This window comes from Hyposmocoma kahamanoa, unplaced genomic scaffold (assembly GCF_003589595.1).
Source record: "Hyposmocoma kahamanoa isolate Upper Pololo Valley unplaced genomic scaffold, ASM358959v1 100021, whole genome shotgun sequence".
In the NCBI taxonomy this organism is placed as follows: domain Eukaryota; kingdom Metazoa; phylum Arthropoda; class Insecta; order Lepidoptera; family Cosmopterigidae; genus Hyposmocoma; species Hyposmocoma kahamanoa.
This window is the reverse complement of record NW_020653200.1, coordinates 15342206-15362402: the sequence shown is the minus strand read 5'-3', so window position 1 is coordinate 15362402 and position 20197 is coordinate 15342206. Positions and strand designations below refer to the sequence as shown.

General features: G+C 37.4%; 1 protein-coding gene across 1 annotated transcript in view; it reads right to left on the bottom strand.

The window, feature by feature from the left end:
* Positions 1-6736: 6736 nt before the first annotated feature.
* The window catches only part of LOC113228462 (polyhomeotic-proximal chromatin protein-like), a 48985-nt gene continuing 35524 nt past the window's right edge, over positions 6737-20197 (bottom strand). The window contains exons 17-31 of the mRNA XM_026461780.1: positions 17405-17525; positions 16746-16821; positions 16119-16210; positions 15691-15798; positions 14924-15013; positions 12265-12345; positions 10824-10991; positions 10530-10743; positions 10179-10330; positions 9642-9789; positions 9202-9305; positions 8863-8944; positions 8155-8414; positions 7285-7504; positions 6737-7189 (exon numbers count right to left, since the gene is read on the bottom strand). Coding sequence (XP_026317565.1) covers positions 7286-7504; positions 8155-8414; positions 8863-8944; positions 9202-9305; positions 9642-9789; positions 10179-10330; positions 10530-10743; positions 10824-10991; positions 12265-12345; positions 14924-15013; positions 15691-15798; positions 16119-16210; positions 16746-16821; positions 17405-17525 — 1915 coding nt within the window. The 3' untranslated portion in view covers positions 6737-7189; position 7285. The remainder of the gene's footprint in view (positions 7190-7284; positions 7505-8154; positions 8415-8862; positions 8945-9201; positions 9306-9641; positions 9790-10178; positions 10331-10529; positions 10744-10823; positions 10992-12264; positions 12346-14923; positions 15014-15690; positions 15799-16118; positions 16211-16745; positions 16822-17404; positions 17526-20197) is intronic.

Sequence of the window (20197 nt, the reverse complement as noted above, 5' to 3'; positions counted from 1 at the left end):
CAAGTGTTCACAACACCGAACAACTGATATAATTAAACATCGGAAATAAGCGTTATTCCCGAACTGAAGTTGTTCAATGTCACGGACACTTTCAAAAGTATTATTGCATATTTTTCTGTCTGTATAATTTTTCATAAGGGGCATACGGTTGAATGTTCCGATTTTTTATATACGATTTTTGTTCCAATTTACTTTATAATCGATTTACGCAACCTATTTTACCAGATATGATAATGAGATAAACAGTCTGGTATTCAAAAATTAGCAGCTCTTCTACAGCTTTATTAGACGTCACGTCAAGTATCCTTGAAACACAAAGACTCCGGGCAAGAAACGATCTTGATGATGCTCGATTTTTCTCGAGCATTCGATTGTATGAATATTCAGCTACTCTAACCAAACTATCATTTTATGGGTTTTCTGCATCAGCAATAGTGGTTTGATAGCTGCCTTAATAACCGTTCTCAGCGACTTGATGTTAGTAATTTGGATGGTTCGATAAACTCATCCAGTTTATTTATCGTGGATAGAGGCCTTCCTCCAGGATCAATTTTATCCCCTCTGCTCTACATTCTTTACAGTGTTGATATAACAAGCTGTATTAAACATTGTAGCTATCAGATCTACGCTGATTACCTGCAGCTGTACCTGTCCTTCAACTCTAAGAATACTATATCTGCTGTAGAAAAAATAAACTACGATCTCAATAGTATAGTTGAGTGTTCCCGCAGAAATTTTCTTGTACTGTCCCAGCAAATCTAAATCATCTTCATATCATGGGATCGTAGAATCATATTACCAAGATAGCGAACAAGCATACCAACATTGTGATAGAAAGTGAGAGCGTAGAAAGGACTCGAGCTCCAAAAAATCTTGGAGTATTAATGGATGATATTTGAATCGCACGTACTGGATGTAACTCGAAACTGTTTTTTCCGGCTCAGAATATTATGAGTGAATTTCTCGGCGAGCAGCTCCGCACACGCCTTTCTGATTCCTTGGTACTATCAAGATTAAACTATGCGGACGTAGTGTACGGGCCGCGAATTTTGGTAAGAACGAAAAGACTAGTACAGAAAGTGCAAAATGCATGCGCTCAAATTTGTTTTCATATACCCCCGCGAAGTTATGTATCCCCGTTTCTTAATGAAGCCAAATGCTAGACATGTCGTCGCGAAGGTATTCCCATTTAGCCACGCTTCTATTTGAAGCGATGAAAAGCAAAAATCCTTTTTACCTCCTTAAACGTCTTATATGGACTAAAAGAGCAAGCACCTGCAGCAAAACATAGAAGTTCGGCATATAACGGCAGTTTCAAATAATCCGCGGCGAAAATTTGGAACAACACACCGCTACCAGTGCGTTTTTCACAATCGCTTATACTTCCAAAAATAAACTCAGAGAGCACATTTTAATACAGCAAAATACGCCTGGAGAAATTTTATTTGTGTAGCGCACCGAGAAACAATATACATGAAGACAGAGTGAACTAATTGAAAACGCTGTAGGCATATGGCAATTTTATTTTTTTATTGCGCGTCCTCAATTTTATATTTTCATTTTAGTTTTATTTGTTACTTTTAAATCGCCCACTTTGAAAAGGGTCGACTGAAAACCTGCGCTGCGGTTAAGCATAAAATCATAATATTGTACTTGTAACGGTGTTTGTGTTGAATAAGTTTATTTTCTTTCTTTCGTTCCTTCTTTCTACTCTTTTTATGTATTTTCTAATAAAAAAAACTATGTTAAAGTTAAAATGTAAGTTATATTTTTATTTAACTATGGAAGACTAAATCTGTTGTTGCGTTAAGTCACTGCTAAACCGGCAATAAAGTTTGATGTGAATTTTTAAATTGTATGCCAATAAATAAAACCAAACCGATATCAGTCTCATTCCATTTATTTTACCTAATTTTATTGTAAACAGCGTTTGCATAGTTGAGCAATGTATTGGACATAGTATTCCATTCACAAAGACGTATAGCGTGGCGACGCCAGTAAATATCCAGATAGAGAGTATTTTTTCACACAGCAACGTATTTACACTGGTACATGTACATTGGTCAACTGGCAAATTCAATAAACAATTAAGAACTAGTCATAATACGGCTTAGACTACATTATGATCAGTAAATGTTATCATTATTTTATAATCATTAATTTCAAATATTCACAAACGTCTCCACGCATTTCAAAGGTTTCCTGAGCGCATCAGAGAGCGCTAGTGTCCATCGCGTGACGTCAACCAACGAACAAAGAACATATGTTTTATAACTTAATGAGTGAAGTTGCGAATCCGTGCTTTGCAAGAGAGACTAATGGGCTAAAAGAATAACATTATGTAATTTTACCATATCAATTTATGAACAATCAGCAGGCTAGACACTGTCGTTATAACTGGGGAATTTTCATTCTGTTATTAAGTACTATTTCCGCCATTATAAGCACTACACTGTTAGAAACAAAATAAAGCCTTTACTTAAATGTGAGTAATGGCAGTCAGTATTTCTAAGCGTCTAGTCGGCTATACAAGGCACACATCGATTACCCTTCAATTCCTTAAAGTTTTCAATATCATAATTAATTGTGTGGCCTGATACAGATTTTTATATCATAATTATAGTAAAAGTGCGCAATGTTATTTGCTGATATACAGTCCCTTTTACACATATTGAAATTACTACTACAATTTTATACTAATATTGACTGTACTGTATAGTACTAGGATTATAATAGACATCAATTCAGATTATAACTGTTCGGTTATATATTGTACACACTGATAAGATACAACTTTAAAAATGCTTACATTCGTGTATTGTGGTAAAAACTTGCCAAAACTTACTGTATGATATTTACTGACCTGTTTTTGGTATTTATTTAACACGTTGTATTTACAGAATGTCTAGTACCGTATAAAAAGAGTGTTATGTTGTACAAATAAAAAAAAGATTTATTAATCTACTATTTACAACTTCTATAACTCAATATACAATAAACATTATTATATGACATAACAAGCTCTTTACACTTTCCAACATTCGTTTTTGCGAAATCAAAGATATGATTCGAAAGGACTTGAAATAACTACCAAGGACATACTAAGTTTTACGATGAAGCAGAACTAATTAGCACCATTAGAAGGGATAAATTACATTTGGGTGAGATTTAGCGCGAATAGTTTGGGAGTACATTCTATATCAAATTCACATCATCATAATATAGTTGAATGTTCTTACAATTTACTTAAATTAGACCTCCTAAACATACGTCACAATAAGTGTCAAGTCACACTGAAAGAGTAGCGGCCGAAGAAGCACTTTTGGTGCAAAATATTACTTAGCATTTTGAATCTTATCTTCTAAAGAAAAAAGTTCAAATTGATTTAAAATTATAGAATGTATAATGCATCGCACGGCACAGCACGGCACCGCGAGCAGCCCCGTGGCCATGCGAGACTTGCAACTTGCGCTCCTCTGCTCTTTCAGTATGACTTGCCCCTTACAGTCCTACCAACATCTATTAATCATTCCATTGCACTCTTCATACTTAACTCTAAAATATTACTTATCAACGTTGTTAATACCGGATATTTAATTAAAAAGAAACTTAAAATTGAGTTTAAAATGAGCTATAATTTAAATCTGTTATTTAATCAATGGCCCTCAGCATCGTAAACTTAATCACTGCTGCAGTATCCGCGTCCAAAGAAAAATACTATACGTCAGTGTTATATAAAAAAATGAAATTTACAAAACTTTACATTTCTACCTATTTCTACAATACTATATTAAATGTACATAATATATTAAAATTGTATTATTAAAATTAAAATTGTCACATGCTTTAGTCTCAACCGCACGTAAATAAAAAAGAACGATGGATTTGCAACAAAAATCAATTCGCGTAACTTACTACCTGAACATATTATTCTCCATTTTTAAGTTCTTGCATTTACAGCCATTAGACTCATTGTGTGTTAACATCATTCCTAAGTCTAGGTAAACAAACTTGACAATCATACAAAACCGAAATAATTCCGTTTTCGCCAGGAGACATTTACACACTCTATTATTTTTACACCTCATAAGCAATATTTCAATTTATTTCTATATTTAGTAGGAACTGCAATGACAAGTACCGGCAGTCGTAGCGTCGCATATATGGTTTTTGACGCGGTATAATTTATCAATAAGTACCGTGTGAGATTATTACACTAATTTTGCGAGAACGTCTCACGCTGTGATAATTATGTGGATAACGTAGATAATTTAATTAAATTTCCTTATTGTTTTGGTAAAGAAGGAATCGATAATAGTCAGCACCAGAAATTCGTGTGCCACCTGCACCTGCGAAACCACGTGCCAACTGCATTCTTATTATAATACCGTTGACGAATAAATTCGAAAAATGACATTAATGTTTCGTTACAAAATTAGTTAAAAACTGTTGCTGTTAATACAATTAATAACCATGTAGTTATAAGCAGTCTTCTCCGGCTTTGTAAACTTTCTCTGGTATACAAAGTTGCTTACAGTTCTAAATCGCCGTGAAAGGTATTGGTAATTTAGTAATTAAAGGCACATGATTACAAGAATCATTGATAGACGCTGGTGCTAAGGCTACTTCTAGCAGCCCTCATATCTTCATAATACTATTAACAGGGATTACATTTTTCTCCTCATTATCATTTATCGAAGGTTTTAAGATAAACACCAAATTTAGTTTATTGTTAACGTATGTATATTACCACCGCTCAATATTTGTGGTTGATAAAGCATCGCACTAAGCTGTCATTATGAGATACAACTTATGCGCATGTAGTCATATAGTGCCTATCTATGCCTATGTAATTCGCGCGGTTGTGATAAAATTTCAAGATGGCAGCTACATCACTTGAATTTCACTGACGTATGTGGAATATGTTTTACTAACGGTATACCGTTACATATATTATTTCTTCATAAAAACCTAAAAATACTATTTAAGAGAGTCGTCACCACACTTCTCGACACAGATTCGAATTAAGCTGGTCAGAAAAACGAAAAAGAACGTAGCGCGTTTCGCTTTCGAAACCGAATCGAAATGCCGACGCGAAACGTACATCATTTTCGCTCGGTCATAAAGATTTTTCTGATCGGCTAAATGCGAATCCGTGGCGATAAGTGTGGTGATTCTCTTACACGAGACGTCCTGGACTACAAACTATTATATAACGTCATCTTTTACACTTGATGGATTGTATGTTCAAATGGCTCGTGGTGGATGAAACGGAAATATTATATAAAAAGGCAGTGACAGAGTATTATTTCCATATTCTTAAGGTCATGTACACGTTATCATAACACCTATTAATTCTGAATAATGTTAATTCCAGCTATGTATACTATACAAATAATATTGCCACAGTGACATCACTAGGAAATGGTCTTGTAATTATAGCAAAATCTAATTTTAAGAACATCACGAACATTTTGTACCCGGATAGCGTGGTTTCTTATAAAAAAAGCGCTATGTGACAACAGTTTAAAAAATGGCAAGCCCAAAATTTGAATAAAGGATAAGGTACAGATGTCAACATGCTTGAAAGCAGCACTAAAACATATAGTAGTCTTGACTTATGAGTATTTATTTACACATGCGCTGTCAAATGTAATCTATTCTTAAGAATTCTGCCCACTGATTAAGTACAGACGTTGTTGACCCATTTCAGTATATTTACCCTACATGTCATCGGTTACAGTTCGAGTCACTGTCTCCCTAATAGTACGGTGAGTATTATTGAGCAAAACCAAACCACCGCTTAATGTTTAAAAGACCACCAAGACGCTTTCGTGTGACGATGTTATGATTTTATATTTTGTTACGCGAGAGAGAACACAAGTGCATGCTTAACTCTAAATAGGCGGATCTTTCGACACTTGTCCAATGTGCACTGATACAATAGTTTGTTAAAAATAAGGCAAAACAAGATCTTCCGCGACGGACATTCTATTAGTAAACATAGTGTTTATTTACAACGTTGTTAACATTAGCTTCATACTTACTATTCGCTATTGCAGTGCGAGCGCCAAAATATCGCAAAAATTATATTGTTTATATAACAATTGTTACGCGTAATTGTGACGCAGCGTAGAATAGAAAAGTCTAAAACGGACAGTGTTTTAGACTTGCGGAAAATTGTTGAGTTAGTGAACAATGGTGTCGATTCTATTGCAAGTTTTTCAAAGCTAAGCTTCGTAAAATTTAGATATTTCTAAATGTTCGGTAAATGGCGGGATTACAACTTCAGAACAATTTATTATTCATATAGATATTTTTATTCAAGTTTTTCTTGTTTTTTTTTTTTCATGACAATATGTGACGAGACGGAACAAGTCGTGCGCCTGGTGGTAAACGACGCAGTTGCAATGCTACTTAAAGTCTTAAATCACAAAGATCTGATCATTGCCACTACTTCCGTCACCCTGAGACAAGTTTACAAGTCCCATGTGCCTGTAATTTCACCACCCTCTCGCCGCCCTCGTTGACAATTTTTCCAAAATCTTTGATCACCATCTATCAAACAGATGAAAAAAGACAAAAAATATGTATTCTGAATGGCATCGGAAAACCGACCTTTAGTAGAGCTAAAAAAAGCTTATTTCTTACTGTAATAATGCACACAAAAACAACACGGCTTGTATAACTATTATTAAGTGGAGGCCTGAATAGACACCATTGAAGAACTACAATCATACAAGTAAAATGGATATGTGGTTATTGAATATGCAGTGAACAATCAGTAATATTGAATATAAAATTAACAAATCATTTCAGTCATTGCGAACATAAAGAACTAATCATAAAGTACAATCTTCTATAAATTAATCAAACCAAATAATCATAAAACTATACATACATATTTACAAGTACGGCATAATACTACAATCAGATTAAATAAATAAAAGTCAAATTCATCATTCCGTGCACATAACCTACAAAGTATTAATAAACAAAATACAGTACTTTGACAACCCCTACCATCACAAATGCTATTAGCTCAACATTGTAGGTCTCTCTCTCCCTTGTTTATAATCCTTATGTAAAGTTTTTATAGTCATTTAATACTTGTGGACAGATGTGGAACCAAATCGAACTTTTTTTTTTATTTTTTTCCGCCCACGGCAGAACGGAAATGATAATAACTCTGGAACAGGAAAAATTATGTTGGTACCATTACAGGCAATATTTCAGGAACTATCGCACCTGAAAATGTTTGTTAGAATAGAGAGGTAAACATACCTCAGTCTTGCTCACTCGTAGTTTGTTCGCTCTCCGGACGCAGAGAGTCAATACAGGCGACAATCTTGAGTGCAGGTCCTAACTTCATCGAGAGCGCCATCACAAGATGTTCCGGTTTGATCAACAACAATGCCTCGCCGTCCACCTCCTGCATGAGGAACTCGTCGGCGTAGCTTGCGCACCCGGGAATGCTGCGTATGAAGTCGCATACTTCTGCCACCTGAACCAAAATAAGATGGCATTAAAATTAATTCAGAGATAAAGTTAAAATTATGTATGTCAGCTCATACGTAATTCATTACCCATATTTTATGCCTGATACAGCAATAAAGTACTATTAGCCATGATCGGAATTGAGGAAGTTAGTTTGCCTAAAGTATGAACGATTTCTTAATATACACATTAGGACATACCCATTTCGTCATCAATGCTTATAAAGTTTCTTTTTTTACCGTTTATTTTCATGTTTAAAGTATTTAAATACGTACAATACTACATTTCGAGACTATAATTTGTAGCAAATACTTAATATGAAATAATTTATTTCGAGTTTACTCCACTAGTTTGTTATAATTATTAATACAAAGACACTTAGAAAAAATTCCTTCGATCCGCCCAGATTCGAACCGACGTCTTCTAGCAAACCGTGGCAGACGCTATGCCAACTGAGTGCTTAATATTAATAATTATGAAATAATAATTTGTTACCAACGTACTCTAATTTTAGTAAATAATACGCATATTCAAATATTATCAGTTCCGAGAAGTTTCGGAATTTGTAGAAGGGAATGTCCACGTTGTTCTTTAGTTTAAGTAAATTAACTCCCTCAATTCCGATCTCCGTTTTATTATTTCTATTAGCCACCTTACCGTCCATTTATTAGCGTTAGGAATTTTGGCAGACGCCGAATTGCCATCGGCGCTGACTGCAGCAGCAGCGTTATCACTGGCTGTCGCCGTTGCCGCCTCCTGCCTTTCAGTGTCTCGCTTTGAGCGACGTTCCGAGGCGCCGGAGTGCGAGCCGCTCTCACTCGAGCGCGGCGATCGCGGCGACGACCGCGTTGGGGTAGTCGAGTCACTCGAACTGATACGTGCTAAGCCCGAACCGCCCTCCAACATTTGTTTCTTTCCTAAACGGAAGCAGGACATTGGACATACAGATTTGCTATTATGTCTACGTTAAAACAAAATAATAGCATGCAGTTTGACTTTATTGAATGATAGCTTGCAGTCAACTTTTACAGGACAACGCTGCGACTGCCCTGCCTAGAAGTGAAATTTAATTCTATTTTGAGTATTAACTAAGCAAACTTAATGACACTCGGTGTTTACTTGTGGCCGAGAGCGATTGGTTCCAAAAGAGACACAAAGTTTCGAAAAACCGTAAGTATAAAAAAAAATGGCGTTTGGATGCGTGCATTTGTCACAGAGATATTAACAATATTAACGAATTCCTAACGCGGCAGCGCCGGCTGTTAAAACTGTACTCGTTGTTATTCAATCCACAGAAAATACGAAGAACAAAAAACATGACTTCAAATTGTGGAACAGGCTATGTTTTAACATGATTTTACTTACTGGGCGGTTCATCAGTAGGCATTTTATTTTCCTTGTCCTGATCTTTGTCAGCTTGTGACCAGTCGCGCAGCGAACGATTTACCTGCGCATATTTTATTTAACACAATGAAATTAAAAAAATAGACGTCGTGTTTACTACGACATGTTTTCACCAATATTTGTACTAAGTCATTCAGAACATATACAAGGCATCGTACACCTGACTGCAATCTTTAAGGAGGTTAAATAATAACATTTTTAGCAAGAAAATTTGGCGGAGCGCTACATGTGAGTGAACTCTACTGCCACTTTGTAAGTGTTAGTTCAGTAATGAAAATGTGTTTGTCAAAACATACTTACGCCTAGACTTACTGCAAATGGTTCCCCAGCCTCTTGAATGACGTAACCTTCGATCACGTGTGTTAAGATGTTAGGCTTTACCATCGCCTTCGGCAAGCCTTTATCTGCAAAACAAATCTCGCTAGTATGCATTATAAAAAGGAGATAAAACTGAGGCGCTACAGAGATCGTACATCAGTCTTTACATCTTCTTGCTATTGTAGCCAGCTGCCGGAAACACAGAATTAAATTTAAATAATAGATTCCTAAATATAAACTCTGATAGTCAGGTCGTTGTTGCTCAAGAATTTGGTACAATAACTATTTTTCAAGATACTACAGGCGACGATTTTTATGTTGCAGCAGTAATTACCCCGATAACATATCATGTGTGATATTAAGCCCGTAAGTATTCTGTTTAAAGTTTCGGTATCAGATGTTAGTCCTTTTATAATACTTACCATGCGCAGTTGAGGGCATGTGGCGCGTGGGCACCGGGGAATTCTTAAAGAGCGGCGGCACGGGCGCGGGCGCACCCGACGTTACCGGTGCTGTGATCGCCGCAGTTATCGTCGCCGCCGACGTCGATGATGCCGTAGTCGTAATCACCTGTTATAAAGAATTATTTTGTGTATGGGTTAAATACATATCCCATTGATAGACCTGAGTCTCCTCTGAGAAGAGCACGAATCTTCAACATTTCAACTGTAAGACATCGACATGAATATTCGACCCATTTAATTCAAAACACAGAAACAAAATTGTCCCAGTTGTGCATGGCAGAATTTAGGCACAATCGATTCAAAGTTCGTGTGCTTTGTAGCAAGGTAAACCATTATTTGCTCACTCCAATAAAATTACAAAATTATTAAAAAACAATGTCTTTTTATGTTCCTATATAGTCCCAAATGCATTCACACTTCTCTGCAAGCACATACCACAGACTACCCTAGTTTATTGCGTAATCGAATTATTGTAAGCATTGTTTTAGCAGTAACCTGCGGAGCAACGGGCGTCGTTTGTTGTGAGCTGCTGGCGACAGACGACGTAGCGCTCGACGCGACGGATACCGCCGGCGTCGCTAGCTCGCTGACCGCCGGCGTCGACGTCACGGCGCTGTCTTGCTTCGAACTACTCATTTTTGTTGCTTCTGTCATACACGACATAATATGCAATTAATTGATTATATGACATACGTATTCAACCAGTGTAAAATACTGTAAATTTTAATGATGCATTAAATATGCAATACACTTGCGATATAAAGTATTACAAAGTCGATTTTTATTTTCCAAGATTATTTTCTAAAATGCCTTTCAGACAAACCGTGAATGTTAAATTTTAATAACCTGCAGTAGAAGTGCTAGTAGAGACGGCAGCGTCTGATGTAGTAACTGTGTTGATGGTGATGGGGTCTGAAGCGGAGCTGAACGCAGGTGCCATGGGTGTGGACTCCGTCGACGTGGACGTCGTCGTCTCGGGCGTGGGATCTGGCTGCGGCGGGGCGGGCGGTAGGTGGGGAGCTGGCGGCGGGTGGGGGGCGATTGGAGGCAATGAAGGCGCCTGCACCAAAATTATTATCATTATGGAATTATAAGCACACAGTTAATGACCTAATACAATATAGCTTATCTCCAACTCACTGGAGCGAGCAATTGAGAGCCCTTTTCGTCCTCTTGCTTAACCCGTGTGAGCAGCGCGGTGGGGGGCTGAAGCGGCATTATAGAGCCCTGCGCTGGTGCCGCGATCAGCCCAACGGTGCCAGCCGGCGTCTGGAGCGTCAGCTGTTGCTGCAGGCTGGTACCCTGCATCTGATAATAAACACAACTTTCGAGGAACCATTTGCATTATTATATGTATAACTTGACCGTCATGATACTTGAAATGTTTGTAAGAGCGTGAACAAGGAACGAAGTTCTGAATATGGATCCATCTCCTTCTAGATGCGGGTACGATGCGTTCATCATTAGCCTAACTTATGACGGTCAAGCTTTCCTACCACTACTTATGCAACAATTCAACAGCCGACGCTCTACAAACAACTAGAATAAAAAACAAGTATCTAAAAAATGTATAGAAACTAACAATAACTTTCACACCAAATTTTAATAACATCCATAAGAACACCAAAAAATTGACAATAACTTATGGGAAAAAAGGCAATTCATAAATTTTGAAAATTCAACGCCAATTTAGGAGGCACAATAGAATTAGGTCATATTGTGAAATAATGCTAAGCTTGATAAAATATAATCGTCTGATAGATGTGTGACAATACATTTTGTCGTAATTGCGACCTCATAAATAAGGTATTAATGTACGAAGAGAACATAGACTTTACTTTAACAGACACAATTGTTTTACGTTAAATATTTGAACGTTCAAACTGATTTAAATTTTTCATAAAATGACGCCGCCTCTCCACCCTTAAGATATGTTCGCTCCGTCCACTGTCACCATGCACTGTTATTAAGTCATTGCAGCGATAATTAGGTGAAGTTGTCAGCGTTTTAACGTCATACACTTTGTTTGCAGATTTTATTTAACCCATATTTATACATTATATTTATACCTATGAAATTAGTGCAGATAATAATTCATACACGACATGCATCAAGACATAGGAAATAGGAGGAGAAAAAAAACCACAATCATGCAGTAAACAACACGCAAGCGGCGCTGTAAACATATTAAGTAAATAAAATAAATGATAAAAATATTTTATTGGATCATTCTTTAGAAACTTCTGTTTTAGTACCTTTAAATGATTAAGTTAAACCACAAATTGTATTTTTGCACGTTACGCGTGTTTTCATATCAATTATAGCATGTGCGAACAATATACAATATCTTGACACTACAAACTTTGCGCCAGCATATTCATGGTGTCCACCTTTATCATTCATCCAAGATTAGGACAATTTTAATCGTTGTAGCGTCGTTTATCGAAATTCGATATCCTTAATTTTCTATTAACAGTATACGTTATATTATTGATTCTTCAAGTAGTAAAACAGAAGTGATGTTTAAAGTAATACAGAACGAACCATGCATATTAACTAATGAGGGGGTGTGAGGGTCTACCTCCGGGTATATTGCAATATTCGGTGCGATCTGCACGAGAGGCGCGGCCCGCAGTTGAGCTCCCTCAAGTCCGAGGGCCGGCTGCCAACGGTACCACTCTCAGACAATTCGTCACTTTTGACTTAGTGAAATTACATTGAAATTCTGGGACTACAGGGAAATAATTTAAAAATTTCCCGTGGACCCGTTAGTAGAACAACATATCGGGACCAAGAGAAAGCAAGAATAGGTGGCGTTGAGTCATGGAGACACATTACTTTATAGTTATTCGAATCTCATAGATATTGACACTTTACGAGAATTTTATGAACCTGTGACGTATATCCTCTCTGCTTGGTGCTATAGATGCTCTCTAATTGATGCTTTAAATTACGTTTCATATATAATTAAGAGTAATGTAATAATTATGGTTAAACTTTTAATACAGAACTTCATACAACTTCAATTTTTAAATATTATTTATTCAAGTCTCCTTTTGTCACCCATTTTATATTTTAAATTTTTCGTCATCAGCTGTCCTCTTTGTTGATTTAAATTCATTTATTTATTAATTTGCATATCATTTAAACAATTAATTTAAAGTATATAATAATTTAAACGCCGCTCAATTCGTTTAAGAGTAGCCAGGTCAATGTCGTATATAAATTCTATGTTCGCTCTATAATCCTATTTACAAATCGTCTGTGTTTTGTAAAAAGGGCGAAAGTGCCATTTCGAAAAAATTCTCAGATGTGCATGTTTTAGTTTTTCACGATTGTTTTAAAATGTTTACGTCCTGTTTTAAATACAATTTTTAAACAGGACGTAAATATTTTAAAACAGTTTTCAAAACCCAAAACACGCTTTCTAGAAAATTATTCGAAATGACGCTTTCGCCCTTTCTACATAACACTGACGAAATAGGCTTCAAAATTATTTGCACCGCAGAGCAGTACTAAAGTGAACGTGTGACTCATAAAAAATAAATTAAGATTAAAAATTAACTAAAGGGACTAGTAGTAGTGCTGAAAATCAGTGCCACGACACGGTAAACAAACCGGTTGTGGCTAAAGCTGAGCAAGTCCCGTTTGCACTAGTCGCGACACGTATGACGATGAATTACCTGCATATTTTGTATTATTATTGTTCCTCAATGTCCTTTTGTTTTTATTATTATTTTTGTTTTTTGTTTATATGCGTGTTTGTGATTGTGCAATAAATGGCTTTCTAAACCATTGCCGCTATTCTGTATTGAAAAACTTATCTTACACTTACAAATTAAAAAAATATTCATTTTACACTTTTAGTGACCCAGAAATACAATACTTGGGATCTGATTTCTTAAAACAACACATGCAGTTGTAATAGGATATACGGATAATGTTATCAATGATTCTTCCAATTTCAAACGTAAAAGTGAGGGTCTGGGGTTCCACTCAATTAATTTAAAAAATATATAACAAAATATACAATATGGACGAATGTATTATTTCAGTATGTATATTTAGCACACGCACACACTATCGTTAATTTCACTCAAAAGCAATTTATTCTCGTTATCAGTTACCTACTTACTATGGCTCGACATTAAGACGTACACTGACGTCTCATTACGTTTCAATGTTAAGATAGCCCCAGGTATACTTGGTACTTGGTGTAACGTGCTGGGTAGCCCTAGGTATAATATCAATAATGCATTTCTAGGCGCTCAATTTTCTTTTTCGTTCCAATATAATAATATTTCTAATATAATAGAATATAACGTTTAATAATTTTTTTTTGCTCTGATGTACAATAAATTACCGAATGACCTGAATGCACTTTTATCAAGTAACCTTCATTTCAAAATTAGGCTAAACATAAAGTTATGGTCCAATTTCGCATGATGATACCAATTTTTTCGGATAAACACGAGTATTTAGAATACATTTTATGCAGGTGGTTAAGTGGAAGACTGCAAAATTGAAGATGTTGTAAAGTGAGTACTAAAAAACCGACCGCGAAAATACGTGAAATTACATCTATTTGCTAAGTTTTATTGAAAACGGTTACCGGAAAGTGCGCGAAACCGGATTTATCCCCTAGTTTCCCACCATTAAAGGTGGAATATTATCTTCAAATTTAAATGGGATTTTACCTCTTTCCAACAAAAAAAGAATCATCAAAATCAGTTCACAAATGGAGTTATCGCGTAACATACAAAAAAAAACATAGTCGAATTAATAATAGGAAAAACAAACCATTTGTTTTCCATGTGAATAAATAAGGTCAAAGCAATTTTTCGTACTCAATCCTGTAAGATTAATAAACTGACCGGTGACCGTATTCGCTACGTCACTCACTAAGGTTGCCACAAACCAACCGTGTCCAACCGACTGATCGTGTTGCAGTCTTGTGGTCATATTTACATCATTTACTATTCGTAAAGCACTGCGTGGGAAAACCACTGAGGTCGATCGCAAACACTAGTGCGGCTGGATGTGCCAGCAGTTGGTCGTGGCAACTGAATGCGTCGTGTGTGTTACGCTGGAAAAGCCATTGGTATAATATAGTCGTGGTCATGTAATGGGCAAGGTGCCTTCACTGTCGTATTTGACAGGTAACTTTGACACATTATATTACGCCCACAACCTAGGCATTAACCAACTAATAAAATAGACGTGCGTGCTTAGGAGCTTACCGTCTGCATTTGAGTGTTGGGCGTCATCGAAGGTTGCTGCTGCACTCCCATGCCTACTGTGGTCTGGACCAGGCCGCTACCGACTAGTGTCTATGGAAAAACGGTAACATACAAATAAGTGCTCGCCTTGTAACCACACAAATAATCTGTGAATTTCAGATTTCATAAAACTACAACGACTTGCTACTGTATATGTCTATGGGTCATTTTGGTAAATGGTTTTTTATCAATGTACAACATTAAAATATGAGTAGTGACGGTAGAGCTTATTAATACCGAGTACAATGCGAATACGATTTCGTAATTTTTTTTTTACAATACCAAGTGACGGCACGAACATGTCATGCGCCTCGTGGTAAGAGATACGCTTATCCATAACAGATGCAGTACCACTTAGAGATTTAAATCACAAGATGTTAGGGGCACTGCCACTGCGCCGTCACCCTGAGACATAAGTTGACAAGTCCCATGTGCCTGTAAATTCACCAGCACCCTCACCCTTCCAAATCGGAAGGCAGTAATGCTTACATTACTGCTTGGGTCAGAAATAAGTAACATGGCAGTACTTCCCTGGGCAAACTCTTACACAACAAGCTCTACTGCTACTAAAAATAACTTCGTAGTATACGATAGTCAGCTTCGCCTATAGACTGATGTGGTGGTATAAATTGCATACCTACTATAAACTATATAATAAACGAAAAAAATCGAAGCTTCATTTTCTATCTGTAGCCTACTAAGATGATGACTGTTTGACGTGAATATACCTGTGGTTGCTGTTGCAATGACTGGACAGACGTCAGTGCGGCGCTTTGCGGGGGCTGCGACGTGTTGATTTGCCCGACTAGCGTGCCTGGTTGGGCCATGCCTCCCAACTATAAGCATGACGATATTTAGTATACTATTACGGAGTAAAAGAAGCGAAACTCGTGATTGTAGTGCGTGCCGATAGGAAACAACTAAACAAACAATAGCGTATTCCTATCACATCAAGGCAATAAATGCCTTACGTGAAGAAGTTTTGTGTTTTATATACATTTACAATACAGGTTATAAAAAATGTCGTTTTTTGAAAAGGCAAAGCAGCAGTGAGTTTTGTCAGGTTCTTATGGTGAGGTGTTTTTTGGAAAATAAAACGCGGAAGGAAGGCGGCCAAATATATAAAATGATGTTTCTTGGTATTATTTATACTTACCATAGAAATGGTCTGTGGCATCCCAGCTATAGGAAGAGTCTGCGCCACTGATCCGACAGGCAATGTGCCTTGTTGCATACCCAACGCCATTCCTAGACGCAACATTTGTTTTAGTAAAAGAGAATGCAGTTGGCACATGGTTATGTTGTCTTCCCACTTAATAAGCATGAATTGTTTTAAAATTAACACTAAAAACTTATTAACAAGTTACTTAAATTGTGAGTGGCTCAAATAAACGATTGTTATTATAATGTCGGGTATTATTTTTTTCCCCTCTATTTTACAAAAATTACAACAGGCCTAATAGTTGCCGTATCTCGGGCAATTTAAACTAAGCGCGTACAGAAGTGCGGCAAAATGTAACGTTTTTGTTTAGCAACAATGAAGCTAAATATTTTATTACAGTTCACAACTTCAGCGACTGTCTTCCCCTGCATGTAAATGAGCGCTTATGCTCAGAATAGTCTACTTAATAAAATGCAATTTTGTTATCTTTTTATCTTTTTTTAGCCTATACTGTCCCATTGCTGGGCAAAGGCCTCTCTCCTTTCTTTCCACACGTCTCTTTTTTGCGTCAGTTATTTACGGAGACTATAGTATTTACTTAATACAATATAACAATATTACCTTGATGTTGATAATGTTGTACCAGCTGCTGAGTCTGTTGCTGATGCATGAGCTGCTGCTGTTGCGCCTGCTGAGCCTGCTGACAATTAAAACAGTATAAAAGCACAAAGGCCGTCAATATAATAAAATATATACACGTTAAGGCGTGAGACGTACTTATATCACAGGTTCTCAAGTTTTTGGCTCACCGCCCACTACCACAAGACAAAAAAATTTCAACGCCCACCACCATCAAAAAATAATTAACTTAACAAAAAAATCACAAGGAAAAAAAAGTTGTATATGTATGTAAGTGTAGTTTATTAGTTTATACTTCAGGTTTTTTTTTTCAAATGCAGTAGCACCCTCTAGACAGCATCAATGCCCCAATAGCTCCCGAAGCTCCTAGGACTTTTCAGCGCCCACTGGGGGGGGACCACTTTGGGAAACGATGTACTATATACTAATACGTTCTTTCTAATTTAACTACTACTGGGTAAAAATATATGTATACATAAATATATATAGACATTTTTATATATATATTTTAGCCAATTAGTAAAATAACCTAAACGACGTCAATTATTATAATACTTATAGAAAGAATACAATGCAAGTGCTACAATTTTATAGAATATTAAATTTTGTAACAAAAGGTACCACATTTATTGATTTAGTACCTGCATAGCCGCCGCCTGTTGCTGCAGTATGGCCTGCTGTTGTTGTAAACTCTTGTTAAGCGCTTGCTTGTTGTCCACGCTCATTTGCGCCATTTGTCCCGTCGAAGTCATCACCAACAGCCTGCAATGCAATATTTTATTACTTCAGCAGTTCTAACTTGCTCCTCTCCTTTCATCGTTGTTCCCGATTTAAATGGAGTGGATAATCTATGTTGCAGCAAAGAATAGTTGCTCTTTTGACGAAGTGCATTGTGCTGATGGTAAGATAAGAAATTACTATTGCCATTAAACCACAACTCTTCTTCTCTCCATTGTTTTAGTTAATACGCCATAGATTTTGAGAGCACGAAAAAATTTAATCATCTTCGTGACTAAATGTCTTATTGATCAGTCGCTATCTACAGTGAGACATGGATCAATAACTCAAGGGGATTGTTAATCTCCATACTTCAGATCGTAACTCTAAAAAAGGTCAAAATCCCGTTCATACCTAGATGGCGTTGAACGATAACCTAGAAGCAGTATACATTATGTAAATGGCCGTGAATATCAATTAATTCTCCTTTGCATTAAATAAAGGTCAGTTTTTTTTCTTTGTATATACATATATTAAGAATGTATTATCATTTCCTAAGATTAAAACTTATATTAAAAGTAATTTTAATTAAATTTTAATTGAAAAGTCATATTACAAAATTATAGAGTATGTTTTAGATAAAGAAGTATTTTTTTTTTATAAAATATAAGTGCGCATTTGACTTCGCATCTCACCTGACGGAAAGTGACGATGAGGTCGACGATGGAGCATGCACACCTAAATAATGCATATTCACTCTCGCCTTGAAAAGACCCAAGTTATAACGTTCAGGGAACAAGTCTGCAGGCAGGGAATTCCACTCCATAGCCGTTCGCTATATAAATGTGGAAGAATAACGCTTCGTGCGAATCTTTGGAATATCCACAACATAGGGGTGGAACCCCAGCCTACGCTTAGTCCCCCGGTGATGGAAAGGGGAAGGCGGAATTAAATCGTGTAATTCCATCACACACTCTCTATGATATATCCTGTAAAATACCGATAAGCAGGCAAGTTTACTGCGGTATTCAAGGCTCTGCTGCGTCGCCTCCACAAATTCCGAGTCACCTATAAGCCTCTTGGCACGGTTGTCAATTGAATCCAAAGTGGCCAGTTGATGTGTAGCAGAGCCATCCCAAAGGTGGCAGCGGTACTGCATGCACGATTTGTACATGTACATGTGCTTGGTACAGCTGAAGCAACTGTCCCAGTGTAAAGTAACGCCTCACCCTGGAAAGTATCCCAAGCTGCCTTACTACATTTTTGCCCATGGATTCAATGTATCTGCCGAAGTTCAAATTGGACGACAGATCCATTCCAAGTAGTTGAAGGCAGCCGGCTATCGGTATAGATATATCACGAAAAGTCGGAGTCAGCTCAAACGGACACAGTTTTGTGGAGAACAGACACGCTTGCGTTTTGGTAGCGTTAAATTTGATAAGATTGGCATTGTCGTCGTCGAACAACGTCGAACGTCGGAGGTCGTTGTCTTCAAGTTACGATAGGAGACGGTTGTTGAGTACACGTTCCATAGTCTTCCAGAGTATGGAAGTGACTGAGATAGGTCTATAGTTGACAGGGTCAGCTGTACTTCCCTTTTTTGACACTGGTTGCACGCTTGCAAGCTTCCACGACCTGAGAACTACACCAGTCTCAAGTGAGAGGCGGTACAGGCGTGTGAGAACTGGAGACAACTCAGACGCACAGTTACTCAGGACTATTGCTGGAATTCCATCTGGCCCACTAGCTTTATTCACGTCTAGATTTCGCATAGTTCTAAGTACCTCTTTTTGGCGTATGCGAACTGGCGCCATAGGGCAGCCAGCCTGAGGTAAAGTAGGTGGTAGGTTCCCTGCGGCATCCAGACGCGAACTCTTTGCAAAGAGTGAGGCAAAGAGATTCGCCTTCTGCTCTGCAGTACGAGTCAGCGAGCCATCCGGCCTCAGCAGATGTGGCAAAGATGGGCGACAAAAGTTAGATTCGAACGCTTTGGCCAAGGATCAAAAGGATTTGCTGCCTTTTGGATAAGAGGCAAGCTTGGCCCCTATGCGGCGCACGTGGTCGAACTTGGCCCTACGTAACACGCTTTTGCACTTCTTAGCGGTCTTATTAAAATCTTTCTTCAAATTCTGAGTACTCGGAGCTTTGCGTAGTCGAGCATCTGCCCAAGCTTGGTGCGTGGACTGTTTATGTGCTTCAGCACAACTACAATCAGCGTTAAACAATGGACGAGGTTCGGATTCATTGGGTATAATATCAGAGTATGGTATGTAATACTCCATACCCAAACGCAAGACCTCGTCTACCGCATCAGCACACCTCGACAAGTCTCCTGAAGTAAAGCACGCCTGCCCCCTGCCAGGCGTGCAGCAGCCGAATATATCCCATCATATCATATCCCTATATGACGCAAAGAAATGGCGCCTTTCGTCCCAATCTGCTAACTTGTATCGCCACATCCGTCTCATACCACTAGGGCCCTGATTCCACACAATTATTATTCAAAGTGAATTCCATAGCATTTAAATTTATTTGAAAAGAGCAATCCCTAAAGTTTCTTGCTCGTTCTTTTCAGGGAGGTAAGCGTGGTGAACGAGCAGTAGCTTAATAAGTAGCCTAAAAAATGAAGTTTTCAAGTGTAAAAATTTTACCTATGGAATAAATGATTATTTGATTTTGACTTTGTAATATTATTCAAATATTGATCGTGATGCATG